Source organism: Nycticebus coucang, chromosome 6 (genome assembly GCF_027406575.1).
Source record: "Nycticebus coucang isolate mNycCou1 chromosome 6, mNycCou1.pri, whole genome shotgun sequence".
NCBI lineage: Eukaryota > Metazoa > Chordata > Mammalia > Primates > Lorisidae > Nycticebus > Nycticebus coucang.
In genome coordinates, this window is record NC_069785.1 from 43,705,921 (window position 1) to 43,721,384 (window position 15,464).

Sequence of the window (15,464 nt, forward strand, 5' to 3'; positions counted from 1 at the left end):
TTCTATGTACTTTGCCTTCTTAGTCATATATAAATGTATTTAAGAAAGTTTTGGGTATTTTCTCACAAAAATAACTGGAACTTTATGGATAAATATTAGTACTTTGCATTGTTGAATTATAAACAATTGTAGAGGTATTTTCTTTTCTTTTTTCTTTTTTTTTTTTTCTTGAGACAGAATCTCAAGCCGTTGCCCTGGGTAGAGTGGCATGGCATCACAACTCACAACAACCTCCAACTCCTGGGCTCAATCAATTCTTCTGCCTCAGTTTTTCTATTTTAGCAGAGATGGGGGTCTCACTTTTTTGCTCAGGCTGGTGTCTAACTTTTGAGCTCAAGCAATCCACCTGCCTCAGCCTCCCAAAGTGCTAAGATTACAGGCGTGAGTCACCACTCCTGGCCTGAAGAGGTATTTTCTAAGTGTTTAATTTTGTTTTGTCAATTTCTGATAGATATTGTCTAAAAGGATTAGTTTTTGAGCTTTAGGCTTTATTTTTAAGCTTTATTAGCTTTATTTATTTTTAAGCTTTGTTGACACAGTTTCCTTATTTGTGGTTTCTAAGTGTTTAATTTTGTTTTGTCAATTTCTTTTTTTTTTATTTTTATTTATTTTTTTTGTAGAGACAGAGTCTCACTTTATGGCCCTCGGTAGAGTGCCGTGGCATCACACGGCTCACAGCAACCTCCAACTCCTGGGCTTAAGTGATTCTCTTGCCTCAGCCTCCGGAGTAGCTGGGACTACAGGCGCCCGTCACAACGCCCAGCTATTTTTTTTTTTGATTGCAGTTTAGCCCGGGCCGGGTTTGAACCCGCCACCCTCGGTATATGGGGCCGGGGCCTTACTGACTGAGCCACAGGCGCCGCCCATGTTTTGTCAATTTCTTGATAGATATTGTCTAAAAGGATTAGTTTTAGGAAACCAGTCAACTTCATAGGTAAAAGCTTGAGACAGCTTTGAAAAGAATTATCCTAAATTTTATGTGTCTTTAAAAATGAACTGTACGCCAGAGGACAAATCCCCATCCCCAGCCTTTCCTGGATATTTATGCTTTAGTGTTAGTAAGTGGGTTTCTGGCTCAGTGCCTGTGGCTCAAGTGGCTAAGGCGCCAGCCACATACACCTGAGCTGGTGGGTTCAAATCCAGCCTGGGCCCATCAAACAACGATGATGGCTGCAACCAAAAAAAAAAAATAGCCAGGCGTTGTGGCGGGCGCCTGTAGTCCCAGCTACTTGGGGGGCAGAGGCAGGAGAATTGCTTGAGCCCAGGAGTTGGAGGTTGCTGTGAGCTGTGATGCCATAGCACTCTACCCAGGGCGACAGTTTGAGGCTCTGCCTCAAAAAAAGAAAGTGGGTTTCTCTTTTTTTTTTTTTTTAGAGACAGAGTTTCACTTTATGGCCCTTGGTAGAGTGCCATGGCATCATACAGCTCACAGCAACCTCCAACTCCTGGGCCCAAGTGATTCTCCTGCCTCAGCCTCCTGAGTAGCTGGGACTACAGGCGCCTGCCACAACGCCCGGCTATTTTTTGGTTGCAGTTCAGCCATGGCTGGGTTTGAACCCGCCACCCTCCGTATATGGGGCCGGCGCCTTAACGACTGAGCCACAGATGCTGCCCTGGTTTCTCTTTTTATCTCTAGCCGTAATAGGAAACAATAGCCAACCTGTTCTAAGTATTTTTTTTTTTTTTGTAGAGACAGAGTCTCACTTCATCACCTTCGGTAGAGTGCCGTGGCATCACCCAGCTCACAGCAACCTTCAACTCCGGGGCTTAGGCAATACTCTTGCCTCAGCCTCCCGAGTAACTGGGACTACAGGTGCCCACCACAACGTCTGGCTATTTTTTTGTTGCAGTTCAGCCGGGGCCAGGTTTGAACCTGCCACCCTCAATATATGGGACTGGCGTCCTACCCACTGAACCACAGGTGCCGTTGCCTTGTTCTAAGTCTTGATTTAATTTAATTTATTTATTTTGAGACAGTTTCATTTTGTCACCCTTGGTAGAGTGCTGTAGTGTTATAGCTCACAGCAATCTCAAACTCTTGGGTCCAAGCGATTCTCTTGCCTCAGCCTCTCAAGTAGCTGGGACTACGGGTGGGCGCCCAGCACAACGCTCAGCTATTTTGTTTTGTTTTGTTTTGTTTTCAGTTTCAGGCCGTGGCTGGGTTTGAACCTGCCACCTCCCGCATATGGGGCCTGTGCCCTACTCCTTTGAGCCACAGGTGCTGCCCACGCCCACCGTCTTACTCTGGCTCAGGCTGGACTCGAACTTGTGAGCTCAGGCAGTCTACCTGCCTCTGCCTCCTTGAGTGCTAGGATTACAGGCATGAGCCACTGTGCCCAGCCAAGTCTTGATTAAAAAAAATGTCCATTATCCTCAGGCTAACAAAACATTTGAGCTCTGAAGCTTTTTTGGTTTGGTGTTTTGTTTTGTGTTTTGGTTGTATGGCCAGTCTTGTAAGAAGAGGGAAAAGTGAGATCAAGTGCTTTAATTGTTCAACAGAAGCTGATAAAAGGTAAAATTAGATGTTTTAATTTTAATGAAGACCAGTAAATGGCCGAATTTGATTAAATGCTGACCCACTTACCCAGGCTATATCATCTCTTTGTATAAAAACCAGAAGTGATAGCGTTAATTTAGCAGATCAGTTCAATTAAATTCAACAGTCTGAGATTTCTTTATAACTTTTTATTGGGATATAAATCATATAACATTAAATTTACCATTTTAAAATATACACCAGAAAGAAACTCCATACCCACTAACAGTCTCAATTATCCTTGCCCAGTCTCCTGGAAACTACTAATCTACTTTCTGTCTCTATAGATTGCCTATTAGACATTTCTTTTTAAAATTTCTTTCTTTTTTTTTTTTTTTTTTTGTAGAGACAGAGTCTCACTTTACGGCCCTCGGTGGAGTGCCATGGCATCACACAGCTCACAGCAACCTCCAACTCCTGGGCTTAAGTGATTCTCTTGCCTCAGCCTCCCAATTAGCTGGGACTACAGGCGCCCGCTACAACGCCCGGCTATTTTTTGGTTGCAGTTTGGCCGGGGCCAGGTTTGAACCCGCCTCCCTCGGTATATGGGGCCAGTGCCCTACGGACTGAGCCACAGGTGCCGCCCTCTTCTTAAAATTTCTAAAATAATTTTTTTTTTTTTTTTTTTTTTTTGTGGTTTTTGGCCGGGGCTGGGTATGAACCTACCACCTCTGGCATATGGGACCGGCGCCCTACTCCTTGAGCCACAGGCGCCGCCCTAAAATAATTTTTAATTATTGCGTATACATACCAGTTTAATCTTTAGGATACATGTGATGTTTTCATACAGGCATACAATGTGAACTAATCAAATCAGGGTATTGGGGTATCCATCATCTCAGGCATTTCATTTATGTTGGGAACATTCCAGTTTTACTCTTAGTTGTTTTATTTTTATTTTTGTTTTTTTTTTTTTTTTGAGATAGAGTCTCACTTTGTTGCCCTTGGTAGAGTGTCCTGTTGTCATAGCTCATAGACACCTCAAATTCTTGGGCTCAAGTGATATTCTGTCTTAGTCTCCCAGCTATTTTTAGAGATGGGATCTTGCTCTTGCTCAGGCTGGTCTTGAACCTGAGTCCATCTGCCTCGGCCTCTCAGAGTGCTAAGATTACAGACGTCAGCCACCTCGCCTGGCCTTCTTTTAGTTGTTTTGAGGTATACTCTACCTTATTGTTGATTATAGTCACTTTTTTGTGCAATCACATATTGTTTATTTTGTCAAATTGTATTTTTGCACTCTGACATTTCATATAAATTGAATCATACAATATATATTGCTTTTTATATATATATTGCTTTTTAAATAACTTTTAAGAAATAACTAATTTAATTTTTTGTTTGTTTTTTGAGACAGTCTTACTGTATTGCCCTCTATAGAGTACTGTGGCATCACAGCTCACAGCAACCTCAAACTCTTGGGCTTAAGTGATTCTCTTGCCTCAGCCTCCCAAGTTGCTGGGAACTAATTTAATTTTTTAATTTTTTATTTTATTTATTTATTGTTTTGAGACAGAGTCTCAAGCTGTTACTCTGGGTAGAGTGCCATGGCGTTATAGCTCACAGCAACCTCCAACTCCTAGGTTCAAGTGATCTTCTTGCCTCAGTTTTTCTATTTTAGTAGAGATGGGCCGGGGGTGGTCCTCGCTTTTGCTCAGGCTGGTCTCGAACTCTTGAGTTCAAGCAATCCACCAGTCTCAGCCTCCCAGAGTGCTAGGATTACAGGTGTGAGTCACCGCACCCGGCTGGAACTAATTTAATTTTAAACTTTATTTTGTGAAGGTTGTATGTTCATAGGTACAAAATTTATAAAGTTTTTGGCTCAGTGCCCGTATCACAGTGGTTACGGCTCCAATCACATACACTGAGGCTGGTTGGTTCGAGCCCAGCCGGGGCCAGCTAAACGACAGTGACAACTGCGACAAAAAATAGCCAGGCATTGTGGTGGGCACCTGTAGTCCCTGCTACTTGGGAGGCTGAGGCAAGAGAATTGCTTGAGCCCAAGAGTTTGAGGTTGCTGTGAGCTGTGATGTCGTGACACTCTACCAAGGGCGACATAGTGAGACTCTGTCTCAAAAACAAACAAACAAAAACTTAGTATCCAAGGTTGTCTGTTTTCCAGGCTACCCAGTTTTCCTTGGTTATAACTAATACAGCCAGTTCTTTTTCTGTCTTTTCAGAGATAGTCTGTCTATGTTAGGCAAATATGTACATGTTCTTTTCTTTCCTTGGCTTTTTTTTTTAACTTTTAAAAGAAGATGGCATAATGTGCAACTGTTCTGTACACTTTACCCTTATATATCTTCTAGATACTTTTTATGTGTATTTATAACATATATTTATTCTTTTTTATGGCTACATAATATTCTACTCTATGATGTACCATCATTGTTTAATGGATTTCTACTGATGGACTCCCCTGTTGGCCCCCACTTCCCCAGTGTACACTAGTCAGGTGATGAGTACACCAAAAGCTCAGACTCTACCAGTGTACAATTTATACATGTAGTGGAATTCAACTGGTACTCCTTTAAATCTATTAAAATAAAAATAATTTTATTTCTCTTATTCTGAAACTCTGTGTATTTTCCTAGTCATGTATGCTTCCTATTCTTTGTACATTTTTCTATTTGGTATTGTTGATTTCTAGAACCCTTCTCATATTAGGTAAAGGAGTTCTTTATGATGTAAGTTGGAAATAACTTTTCCTGGTTACTCATTTGCTTTCTAATTTTGCTTAATATTTTTTTGCCAAATTTGCATAATGTTAATCAAAATTTTTTTGTCATATTGATTTTTAGGCTTTGTGTCTTACCAAAAAGCTTTTCTCAGAATTTCTTAAAAAATTAAATAGTAGATTTATGTAATTTTTTTCTATGTAAAGTTTGTTTTTTTCTATGTAAATTTTTTCTATGTAAAGTTTGTTTTTTTCTAGCAAGTTCCAATTATTTGTCATGGCTTCTTTAAATGTATGTACTAGCAGATTAAGATAGCTTTTTACTTAGTTATGAAACCATGACAGTCCCATGTAAAGAGCTAATTCTGTACAGTTAACTCCTTGGAATAGAAAGGGAATTTTTTTTTTTTTTTTTTTTTTTTTTTTTGTAGAGACAGAGTCTCACTGTACCGCCCTCGGGTAGAGTGCCGTGGCGTCACACGGCTCACAGCAACCTCTAACTCTTGGGCTTAAGCGATTCTCTTGCCTCAGCCTCCCGAGTAGCTGGGACTACAGGCGCCCGCCACAACGCCCGGCTATTTTTTGGTTGCAGTTTGGCCGGGGCTGGGTTTGAACCCGCCACCCTCGGCATATGGGGCCGGCGCCCTACTCACTGAGCCACAGGCGCCGCCCGAAAGGGAATTTTTTTTTAACCAGTTCCAGGAGAACATGCTGGCTGAAGGAATCTTAATTTAACTAATAAGATTAAAATGGACTTCTAGGGCTGGGTAAGGTGGCTTGTGCCTGTAATCCTAGCACTCTGGGAGGCCTAGGTGGGAGGAACACTTGAGCTCTGGAGTTTCAGACCACCCTGAGCAAGAGTGAGAGCCTGTCTCTACTAAAAATGGCAAAATTAGTGAGTGGCATCGTGGCATTCACCTGTAGTTTTAGCTACTGGGAAGTCTGAAGGAGGAAGAGAAATGCTTGTGCCCACGAATTTGAGGTTGCTGTGAGCTAAGATGAGGCCACCACACTCTACCTGGATGACAGTGACACTCTGGGGCGGAGGCTTTTAGAAAATGACCAAGTTATTCCAAAATAATATTCTTACCGTGATTCAAGGAATGCCAGAAGCTGTGCACGATGGTTCATGCCTGTAATCACAGCACTTTGGGAGGCAGAGGTGGGAGGGTTGCTTCAGGGCAGGTGTTGGGACCAGCCTGGGCAAGTGTGAGACCCCAACTCTACAACAAAACAGAAAAATGAGCTGAGCAGGGTGGTGCACACCTGTAGTCCCAGATGCTCAGAAGGCTGAGGTAGGATTGCTTGGGCCTAGAAATTACTGCTGTGATCATGGCACTGCAGTTTAGCTTGGGTGACAGAGCAAGACACTGTCTCAAAATAGAAAAGGGCAGAAGCAAAATCTTAGAAAATTTTAGGAATATTTCAGGAATGATGTAATCAGTTTTGTATTTTTGTATATAAATATTCCCTTGATTAAAGGGTCTTTTTTTTTTTTTTTTTTTTTTGCTTGTTTTTGTTTTAGGATGGGAAGGCCATTGTGACTATGTGGTGATTACAGTTGTCTTGCTACTTAGTTCCCCACTGGAATCATGGAGGAGAAACAGCAGATTATATTGGCTAATCAAGATGGTGGGACAGTGGGAGGAGCAGCACCTACTTTCTTTGTCATCTTAAAACAGCCAGGAAATGGCAAAACTGATCAAGGAATTTTGGTTACTAATCGTGATGCCTGTGCTTTGGCTAGTAGTGTGTCATCACCAGGAAAACCTAAAGGGAAGATTTGCCTTCCAGCTGATTGTACTGTTGGAGGAATCACTGTCACCCTCGATAACAATAGTATGTGGAATGAGTTCTATCATCGAAGCACAGAGATGATTCTTACCAAGCAAGGAAGACGCATGTTTCCTTACTGTCGTTATTGGATAACAGGTTTAGATTCAAATTTGAAGTATATCCTCGTAATGGATATATCTCCTGTGGATAACCATCGTTATAAGTGGAATGGTCGTTGGTGGGAACCCAGTGGGAAGGCTGAACCTCATGTTTTGGGGAGGGTTTTTATTCATCCAGAATCTCCTTCCACAGGTCATTATTGGATGCATCAACCAGTATCTTTCTATAAACTCAAACTTACCAACAATACACTGGACCAGGAAGGGCATATCATCTTGCACTCAATGCATCGCTACTTGCCAAGGCTTCATTTGGTGCCTGCAGAAAAGGCTACAGAAGTGATACAATTAAATGGCCCTGGTGTTCACACTTTCACTTTCCCACAGACTGAATTCTTTGCTGTAACAGCATATCAGAACATTCAAATTACCCAGTTGAAAATAGATTACAATCCATTTGCCAAAGGCTTCCGAGATGATGGGCTAAATAGTAAGCCTCAGAGAGATGGAAAACAAAAGAACAGCTCTGACCAAGAAGGGAATAGTGTTCCCAGTTCTCCTGGTCATCGGGTCCGCCTTGCAGAAGGAGAGGGGTCAGAGATACAGCCAGGTGATTTGGATCCTATCTCAAGGGGTCATGAAACGTCAGGCAAGGGTTTGGAGAAGACTTTGCTTAACATAAACCAAGACTTTCTTGGTTTTGTGGATAATGATTCAGCACTTGAAGTTCCTCAATTGAAGCAAGAGGTTTCTGAAAGGTAGGTAATAGTTCTTACTTAGAAATAAAAGGAATAAAAAACAAGGTGGGCCTGCTTTTGAATTTAACACTGGTTTTATGAAGTGTTATAGATACTGATAAACAAAAACTGCTATAAAATATGCCATAACTACTTTTTATATTCTGTGAAATGACAGATCATTTTTCTATAATGAATGTCAGTTGGGTTCAGGATCCTTAATTGTAGACAAATAGGATAATTTATTAGAATGGGGATCTTCTATTCATTTATATTTAGAATGTTCCTGGTATCCGTGGGAGATTGGTTCCAGGACCATCTTGAGGATATTAAAATCGGAGACTTCTCAAGTCCCTGATACAAAGTGAAATGATATTTGCATATAAGTTATGCATGTTCTCTTGTGTCCTTTAAATCATGTCTACCTGTTCACACATTACTTCGTTTGCATGGAATCAGTATAGTACTTGGTGTACAGCAAATTCAAGCTTTGCTTTTTTGGAAGTTTTCCCTATATTTTGGATCTGTAGTTGATAGACTCTATAGATGAGGAACCCATGGGTATGTATAGTCAACTCATTATTACAGTCAGCCCTCTGTACCAAGGGGGATTGGTTCCAGGATCTGCTGAGAATACTCGGGTCCTTTAGTTGTCCCTCAGCACCTTCAGATGTAGATACGGAGGGCCAACTGTAATTGAAGAAGGGAAGAGAAATAACTTCAAATCATAACTGAGACAATTTTATCTTAATGAGACATAAAGTGGATCCACAGTAGATTTACTTATATCTGATAATTTATGAATTTACTGGCCTATGAACATTTTTTGTTGTTGTTGAGCCAGAGTCTCTTTGTATTGGCCCAGGCTAGGGTGCTTGACATCAGCCTAACTCATAGCAACCTCAAACTCCTGGGTTCAAGCAGTCCTCTTGTGTCCTGAGTAGCTGGGACTACAGGTTCCTGCCACAATGCCTGACTAATTTTTTCTATTTTTAGTGAAGTGGGGGATCTTGTTCTTGTTCAGGTTGGTCTGGAACTCCTTAGCTCAAGTGATCTCTCCCGCCTTGGCCTCCCAGAGTGCTAGAAGCGCAGGCATGAGCTATTGGGCATGGCTATGAACATTCTCATTCATAAATTGTCAAACTAAAAAGCAGCCTGAAGATCATTACTTGTTGAAATAGCATGATTACATTGTTTCTTTCTTTTTTTTTTTTTTCTTTATGTTTTTTGAGCTAGTCTCACTCTGTTGCCCAGGCTTGAGTACCATAGTGTCAGCCTAGCTTATAGAATCCTGAAACTCCTGGGTTCAAGTGTTCCTCCTGCTTGTCTCCTTAGTAGCTGGAACACAGGTGTTTGCCACAACATCCAGCTAATCAATCTATCTTTCTTTCTCTCCTCCCCTCCCCTTCTTTTTTTATAGTAGAGGCTGGGTCTTCCTCTGTTTCAGGCTGGCCTTGAATTCCTGAGCTCAAGTGATCCTTCCACCTTAGCCTCCCAAAGTGTAAGCATTACAGGCTTGAGTCACTGCACCTGGCCCACTGTTTCTTTTTTAGAAAAATGTATCCTGCATACTCCACAGAGTGTCAAACTGGCTGTTCTAGAAAAACAGAAAAAAAAATTGATCCTGCATAACCTTTGTACCCTCTTACCAACAACTTCCCATCCTCCCTCCCCCCCCCCATTCTCTTCTATACTTCTGTGAATGCTTTGCAGTATTTGTCTTTCTTTGTCTTCCTTATTTCACTGAGCATGATATCCTTTAGGGTCATCTATTTTGTCACAACTGGCAGAATTTCCTTTGTTTTTGGAGACAGAGTCTCATTTTGTAGCTATCAGTAGGTGGCGTTACAGCTCATAGCAACCTCAAACTCTTGGGCTTAAGCAATTCTCTTGCCTCAGCCCCCTAAGTAGCTGGGACTATAGGAACCTGCCACAAAGCCTGCTAATTTTTTTTTTTTTTTTTTTTCATAGAGACCAGAGTCTCACTTTATGGCCCTCGGGAGAGTGCTGTGGCATCACACAGCTCACAGCAACCTCCAACTCCTGGGCTTAATCAATTCTCTTGCCTCAGCCTCCCGAGTAGCTGGGACTACAGGCGCCCGCCACAACTCCCGGCTATTTTTTGGTTGCAGTTCAGCCGGGGCTGGGTTTGAACCTGCCACCCTTGGTATATGGGGCCAGCGCCTTACCGACTGAGCCACAGGCGCCGCCCAAGCCCGGCTAATTTTTTAGAGACAGGGTCTCTCTCTGCCTTTGGCTTATGCTGGTCTCCAACTCAGGAGCTCAGGCAATCTACCCGCCTCAGCTCCCGGAGTGCTAGTATTACAGGTGTGAGCTAAGGAAAAGGTGTTTAATCTGTCCTTGGATAATGGAAAAATTTATCATTAAAATTCCTTTGAAGACAAGGGGTGAAGGAGTTTGTTAGCTGAAAGGGGTCAGGTATATTTTTTTGTAATAGTGGTTATTTAGATTACATGCTTTTGAGCTTTTGATTTTAATGGGTGGAGAGAATAGCTGAGACAGGAAAATCGCTTGAGCTTAGGAGTTTGAGGTTGCAGTGAGTAATGATGACGCCATTGCTTTTCATGCCTGGGTAACAGGGTGAGACCCTGCCTCAAAAAAACCCCCCTGAAATTCAATAGCTTTTTAAAAATAAAAGATGATGGATGGTTCAGATTTACTAAGGCTAAAGTGTTCTCTCACTGAAGGGAAAAAAACAACTTGAAGCACGCTCCAAGGAATAGCATTGTCTTCATGTGTGAAAAATTACATTTAGCTGTATGTAAACTTTGTCTCCGAATGCTCGATTTGGTAGGAGAAATTATTTTTATTTATTTAGTTATTTTTTTGTAGAGACAGTCTCACTTTACTGCCTTCGGTAGAGTGCCATGATGTCACAGGACTCACAGCAACCTCTAGCTCTTGGGCTTCCGCAATTCTCCTGCCTCAGCCTCCTGAGCAGCTGGGACTACAGGTGCCCGCCACAACACCCGTCTATTTTTTGGTTGCAGTTCAGCCAGGGCTGGGTTTGAACCTGCCACCCTCGGTATATGGGGCCGGCGCCCTACTCACTGAGCCACAGGTGCCACCCAGGAGAAATTATTTTAAGACAGGAGTTGGGCTCGGCTCCTGTAGCTCAAGAGGCTAGGACGTCAGCCACATACACCAGAACTGGTGGGTTTGAATTCAGCCCGGGCCTGCCAAACAACAATGACAGCTACAACCCAAAAAAAAAAAAAAAAATAGCCCGGTGGTCTGGTGGGTACCTTTGGTCCCAGCTACTTGGGAGGCTGAGGCAAGAGAATTGTTTAAGCCCAAAAGTTAAAGGTTGCTCTGAGCTGTGATGCCGTGGCACTCTACCCAGGGTGACAGCTTGAGACTCTTGTCTCAACAACAACAACAAAAAGACAGGAGTTGGCCAAAACTGGCTTATAGCCTATTTTTGTATGTATATAAGAATATAGGACAGAGAACATATAATGCTTGCAAAGTCTGAGATGCTTATTGTCTGTCCCCTTACAGAAAAAAATTTACCAACCTCCAATTTAAGGACTTGAAAAACTTACACACGTAGGGTGCCAAAAAATGTATACACATTTTAAGAAAGGAAAAACTATTAAAATTGTAATAGTCAACATATACTAATAAGAAAAGATGAATACAAGTTACATTGAGTACCTTTTATAATTGTAGAAGTTAAACGTGACTTGAGTGTCACAAATGTAATAGTTTTTTTCCTTTCCCTTTTTTTTCTTTTCCTTTTGAGACAGTCTCATTATGTTGCCCTCAGAGTGCTATGGCATCAGCTCACAGCAGCTTCAAATTCTTGGACTTAAGTGATTCTCTTTTTTTGAGTGATTCTCTTGCTTCATCCTCCCAAGTAGGTGGGACTATAGGCGCCTACCACAATGCCTGGCTGTTTTTTTGTTGCAGTTGTCATTGTTGTTTAGCAGGCCCAGGCTGGGCTTGAACCACCTACCTTAGTGTATGTGGCCAGTGCCCTAACCACTGAACTACAGGTGCCGAGCCTAGTTTTTTCCTTTCTTAAAAATGTATATACTTTTTGTGGCACACTCTGTATATAATTTTGTTTCTTCATTTTCCATTTTATGATTAATTGGTAAAATATTATTGCTTTTTATTACTTTGTTTTCGCTAACATTATCAGTGGATTCTTCATTGGTGATTGCACTAATTTTTTTTTTTTCTTTTTGAGACAGAGCCTCAAGCTGTCGCCCTGGGTAGAGTGCCATGGCATCACAGCTCACAGCAACCTCCAACTCCTGGGCTCAAGCGATTCTCTTGCCTCCACCTCCCAAGTAGTTGGGACCACAGGTGCCCGCCACAATGCCCGGCTATTTTTTGGTTGCAGCCGTCATTGTTGTTCGTCAGGCCCAGGCTGGATTCAAACCCGCTAGCTCAGGTGTATGTGGCTGGCGCCTTAGCCGCTTGAGCCACAGGTGCTGAGCTGATTGCACTGATCTTTATTCAGACTTTGTTTGCTCCATTTGCTATTTTTTGCCCTTTTTTGGGGGGGGTGAGGGAGAGACAGAGTCTCACTTTGTCGCCCTCGGTAGAGTGCCATGGCATCATAGTTCACAGCAACCTCCAACTCTTGGGCTCAAGCAATTCTGTTGCCTCAGCCTCCCTGGTAGCTGGGACTACAGGTGCCCACCACAATGCCCGGCTGTTTTTTGGTTATAGTTGTCATTGTTGTTTGGCAGGTCCTGGCTGGGTTCAAACCCAGGTCCAGTGAACGCGACGGGCGCTGTAGCCGCTGAGCTATAGGCGCCAAGCCATTTTCTCCTACTTTAAACTCTTATTTTTTTCTTTCTTGGCTTCTGTCATACCATTCCATATAGTTCTACTAGTTCTTGATTTCTCCTTTCAGTTATGTTTACTGACTCCTTTTAATATATTCACCTATTAAATTATGGTAATTTCTAGTTGTCTTGCCTATGACTTTGGCCTTTCCCCTCATGTAACATTGATTATTTTTAAAACTAATAGTGTCTTTAGATTATATTTGTCTGTTATCTTAGTTTTAGACCTCTAGATCAAAATAAGTACTAGAATTTTACCTATGTTGTTCATTGTTACAGCTAACGACAACTGACTTTTTTTTCTTTTGAGACAGAGTCTTAATTATGTCGCCCTTGATAGAGTGCTGTGGTGTCACGGCTCACAGCAACCTCAAACTCTAGGGCTTAACAGATTCTCTTGCCTTAGCCTCCTGAGAAGCTGGGACTACAGGTGCCCACCACAACCACTGGCTATTGTTTGGTTGTAGTTGTCATCGTTGTTTGGCATGCCTGGTCTGAATTCTAACCTGCCAGCTCTGGTGTATGTGGCTGGCCTTGCCGCTGAGCCCCAGGTGCCGAGCCGACAACTGACTTCTTTTTAACCATAAAACCTGCCTTTCTTTTGTATTAGCTATCATAGTTATTCACATTGGAAACCTCTACATTATACTTCCCCCTTTCTCCACAAACCATGCTATGGTTAAGTTATTCTCCTTTTACAGACATTTGGATAGTTTCTAGTTTTTGACTGTTATGAATAAAGAAGCTACTGTGAACATCTTGTACTTTTCTTTTGGTGGACAGACTTCTTTCTCTTTGTTACAGTTCTAGGAGTAGAATTACTGAGTCATATAGTAGGCATTTTTTTAGTTTTAGATGATACTGCCAGAATTTTTCAAAATGATTGCACCAGTTTATACTACTACCAACAATGTATCTTTAGCTGTTCTGGTCTCTCTGTCTTTTGAGGCATATAATTACATTAATAAATGATTGCTTATTTCCTTTAAATTGAAATTTATATCTTTGCTTTTCCTGCAGTGCCAGCTGCATATACTGAGGGTGGCAGGTTCAAACCCGGCCCTGACCAAACTGCAACAACAAAAAAATAGCTGGGCATTGTGGCGGGCGCCTGTAGTCCCAGCTACTCGGGAGGCTGAGGCAAGAGAATTGCCTCAGCCCAGGAGTTGGAGGTCGCTGTGAGCTGTGTGACACCATGGCACTCTACCAAGTGCCATAAACTGAGACTGTATCTCTGAAAAAAAAAAAAAAAACCACTGGGCGGCGCCTGTGGCTCAGTGAGTAGGGCGCCAGCCCCATATGCCGAGGGTGGCGGGTTCAAACCCAGCCCCGGCCAAACTGCAACCAAAAAATAGCCGGGCGTTGTGGCGGGCGCCTGTAGTCCCAGCTGCTCGGGAGGCTGAGGCAAGAGAATCGCGTAAGCCCAAGAGTTAAGAGGTTGCTGTGAGCCGTGTGATGCCACGGCACTCTACCCGAGGGCGGTACAGTGAGACTCTGTCTCTACAAAAAAAAAAAAAAAAATCCACTGCGCAGGGCATCAACTGTATCCACTCCCCTCTCTTCCCCTCCCCTCCCCTTCATGGGTGGGTCTCGCATTGTTGCCCAGGAGGCCTCGAGCGTCCTTCTGTTTAAGCCTCCTGAGTTCCTGAGTTAGGTAGGTTTACAGATGTAAGGTACTTTGCCCATTTCATACTGTTTTCATTAGTGGAAGATTTGAAATTGAGCAGTCCATCAACTTTCTTATTTTTCAAAATTGCTTTTGCTATTGCGGGTTTCCTTGAGATTCTATCTATGTGAATTTTAATATCAGTTTTTCTGCTTCTGCCACAATACCATTAGGATTTTTATAAGGATTATGTTGAATCTGTATATTGCTTTGGCTAGTTTAGCAATCCATGAACGTGGGATGGCCTTGTATTTTTTAGGGTTCATCTTTTAATTCCTTCAGTAATGCTTTTGTAGTTTTCAGTGTAAAAGAGTTTGATTTCCTTAGTTAAACCTATTCCTAAGTATTTATTGTTTTTCCTGCTATTATATATTGAATGGTTTTTTGCCCATTGCTATTTTATAAAGCATATTACTCAGTGTATAGAAATGCAGCTGAATTTAACCTGTGCTAAATTTGTTTATTAACTGAGTATTTTTTTGTTGTGTGTGTGTGTAGAAACTCACAGTGGGGTTTTTTTTTTTTTTTTTCCTTTTGAGAAAGAGTCACTCTGTTGCCCTCCGTTGAGTGCTGTGCTTTACAGCTCACAGCAACCTCAAACTCTTGGGCTCAAGTGAATCTCTTGCCTCAGCCTCCCAAGTAGCTGGACAATAGGCGTCCGCCACAATGCCCGGCCTTTTTTTTTAATTGTAGTTGTTGTTTGGCAGGCCCGAGGCTCGAACCCACCAGCCCCCGTGTATGTGGCTGGTGCTATAACCTCTGAGCTATGGGTGCTGAGCCCTGAGAGTGGTTTTTTTTTTTTTTTTTTAGAAACACAGTCTCAGTTTATCACTCTCGGTAGAGTGCCGTGGTATCACACAGCTCACAGCAACCTCCAACTCCTTGGCTTAGGCGATTCTCTTGCTTCAGCCTCCTGAGTAGCTGGGACTACAGGCGCCCTGGCTATTTTTTTTGTTGTTGCAGTTTGGCTGGGGCCAGGTTCAAACCTGCCACCTTCCGTATATGGGGCTGGCACCCTACCCACTGAGCCATGGGCTTTGCCCCCCGACAGTGGTCATTTTAAAAAAATTATTGTTTCATATTTTTCAAAGGATTGGTATAGTTGAGCACCCTTTTTTTTTTTTTTTTTGGAG

At 42.4% G+C, this 15,464-nt stretch overlaps 1 protein-coding gene across 20 annotated transcripts in view; it reads left to right on the top strand.

Moving 5' to 3' along the window:
• MGA (MAX dimerization protein MGA) overlaps nucleotides 1-15,464 on the top strand; it is a 151,266-nt gene that overhangs the window by 40,133 nt on the left and 95,669 nt on the right. For 17 of the 20 annotated variants that reach the window (XM_053593492.1, XM_053593495.1, XM_053593491.1 and 14 more), the window contains one exon: nucleotides 6,736-7,863. The exons of 1 other annotated variant lie outside the window; for it this stretch is intronic. In XM_053593492.1, coding sequence (XP_053449467.1) covers nucleotides 6,803-7,863 — 1,061 coding nt within the window. In that variant the 5' untranslated portion in view covers nucleotides 6,736-6,802. Of the gene's footprint in view, nucleotides 1-1,708; nucleotides 1,922-6,735; nucleotides 7,864-9,262; nucleotides 9,322-15,464 lie in introns of those variants that run through there. 2 more of the 20 variants (XM_053593511.1, XM_053593493.1) reach the window with 2 other exon arrangements.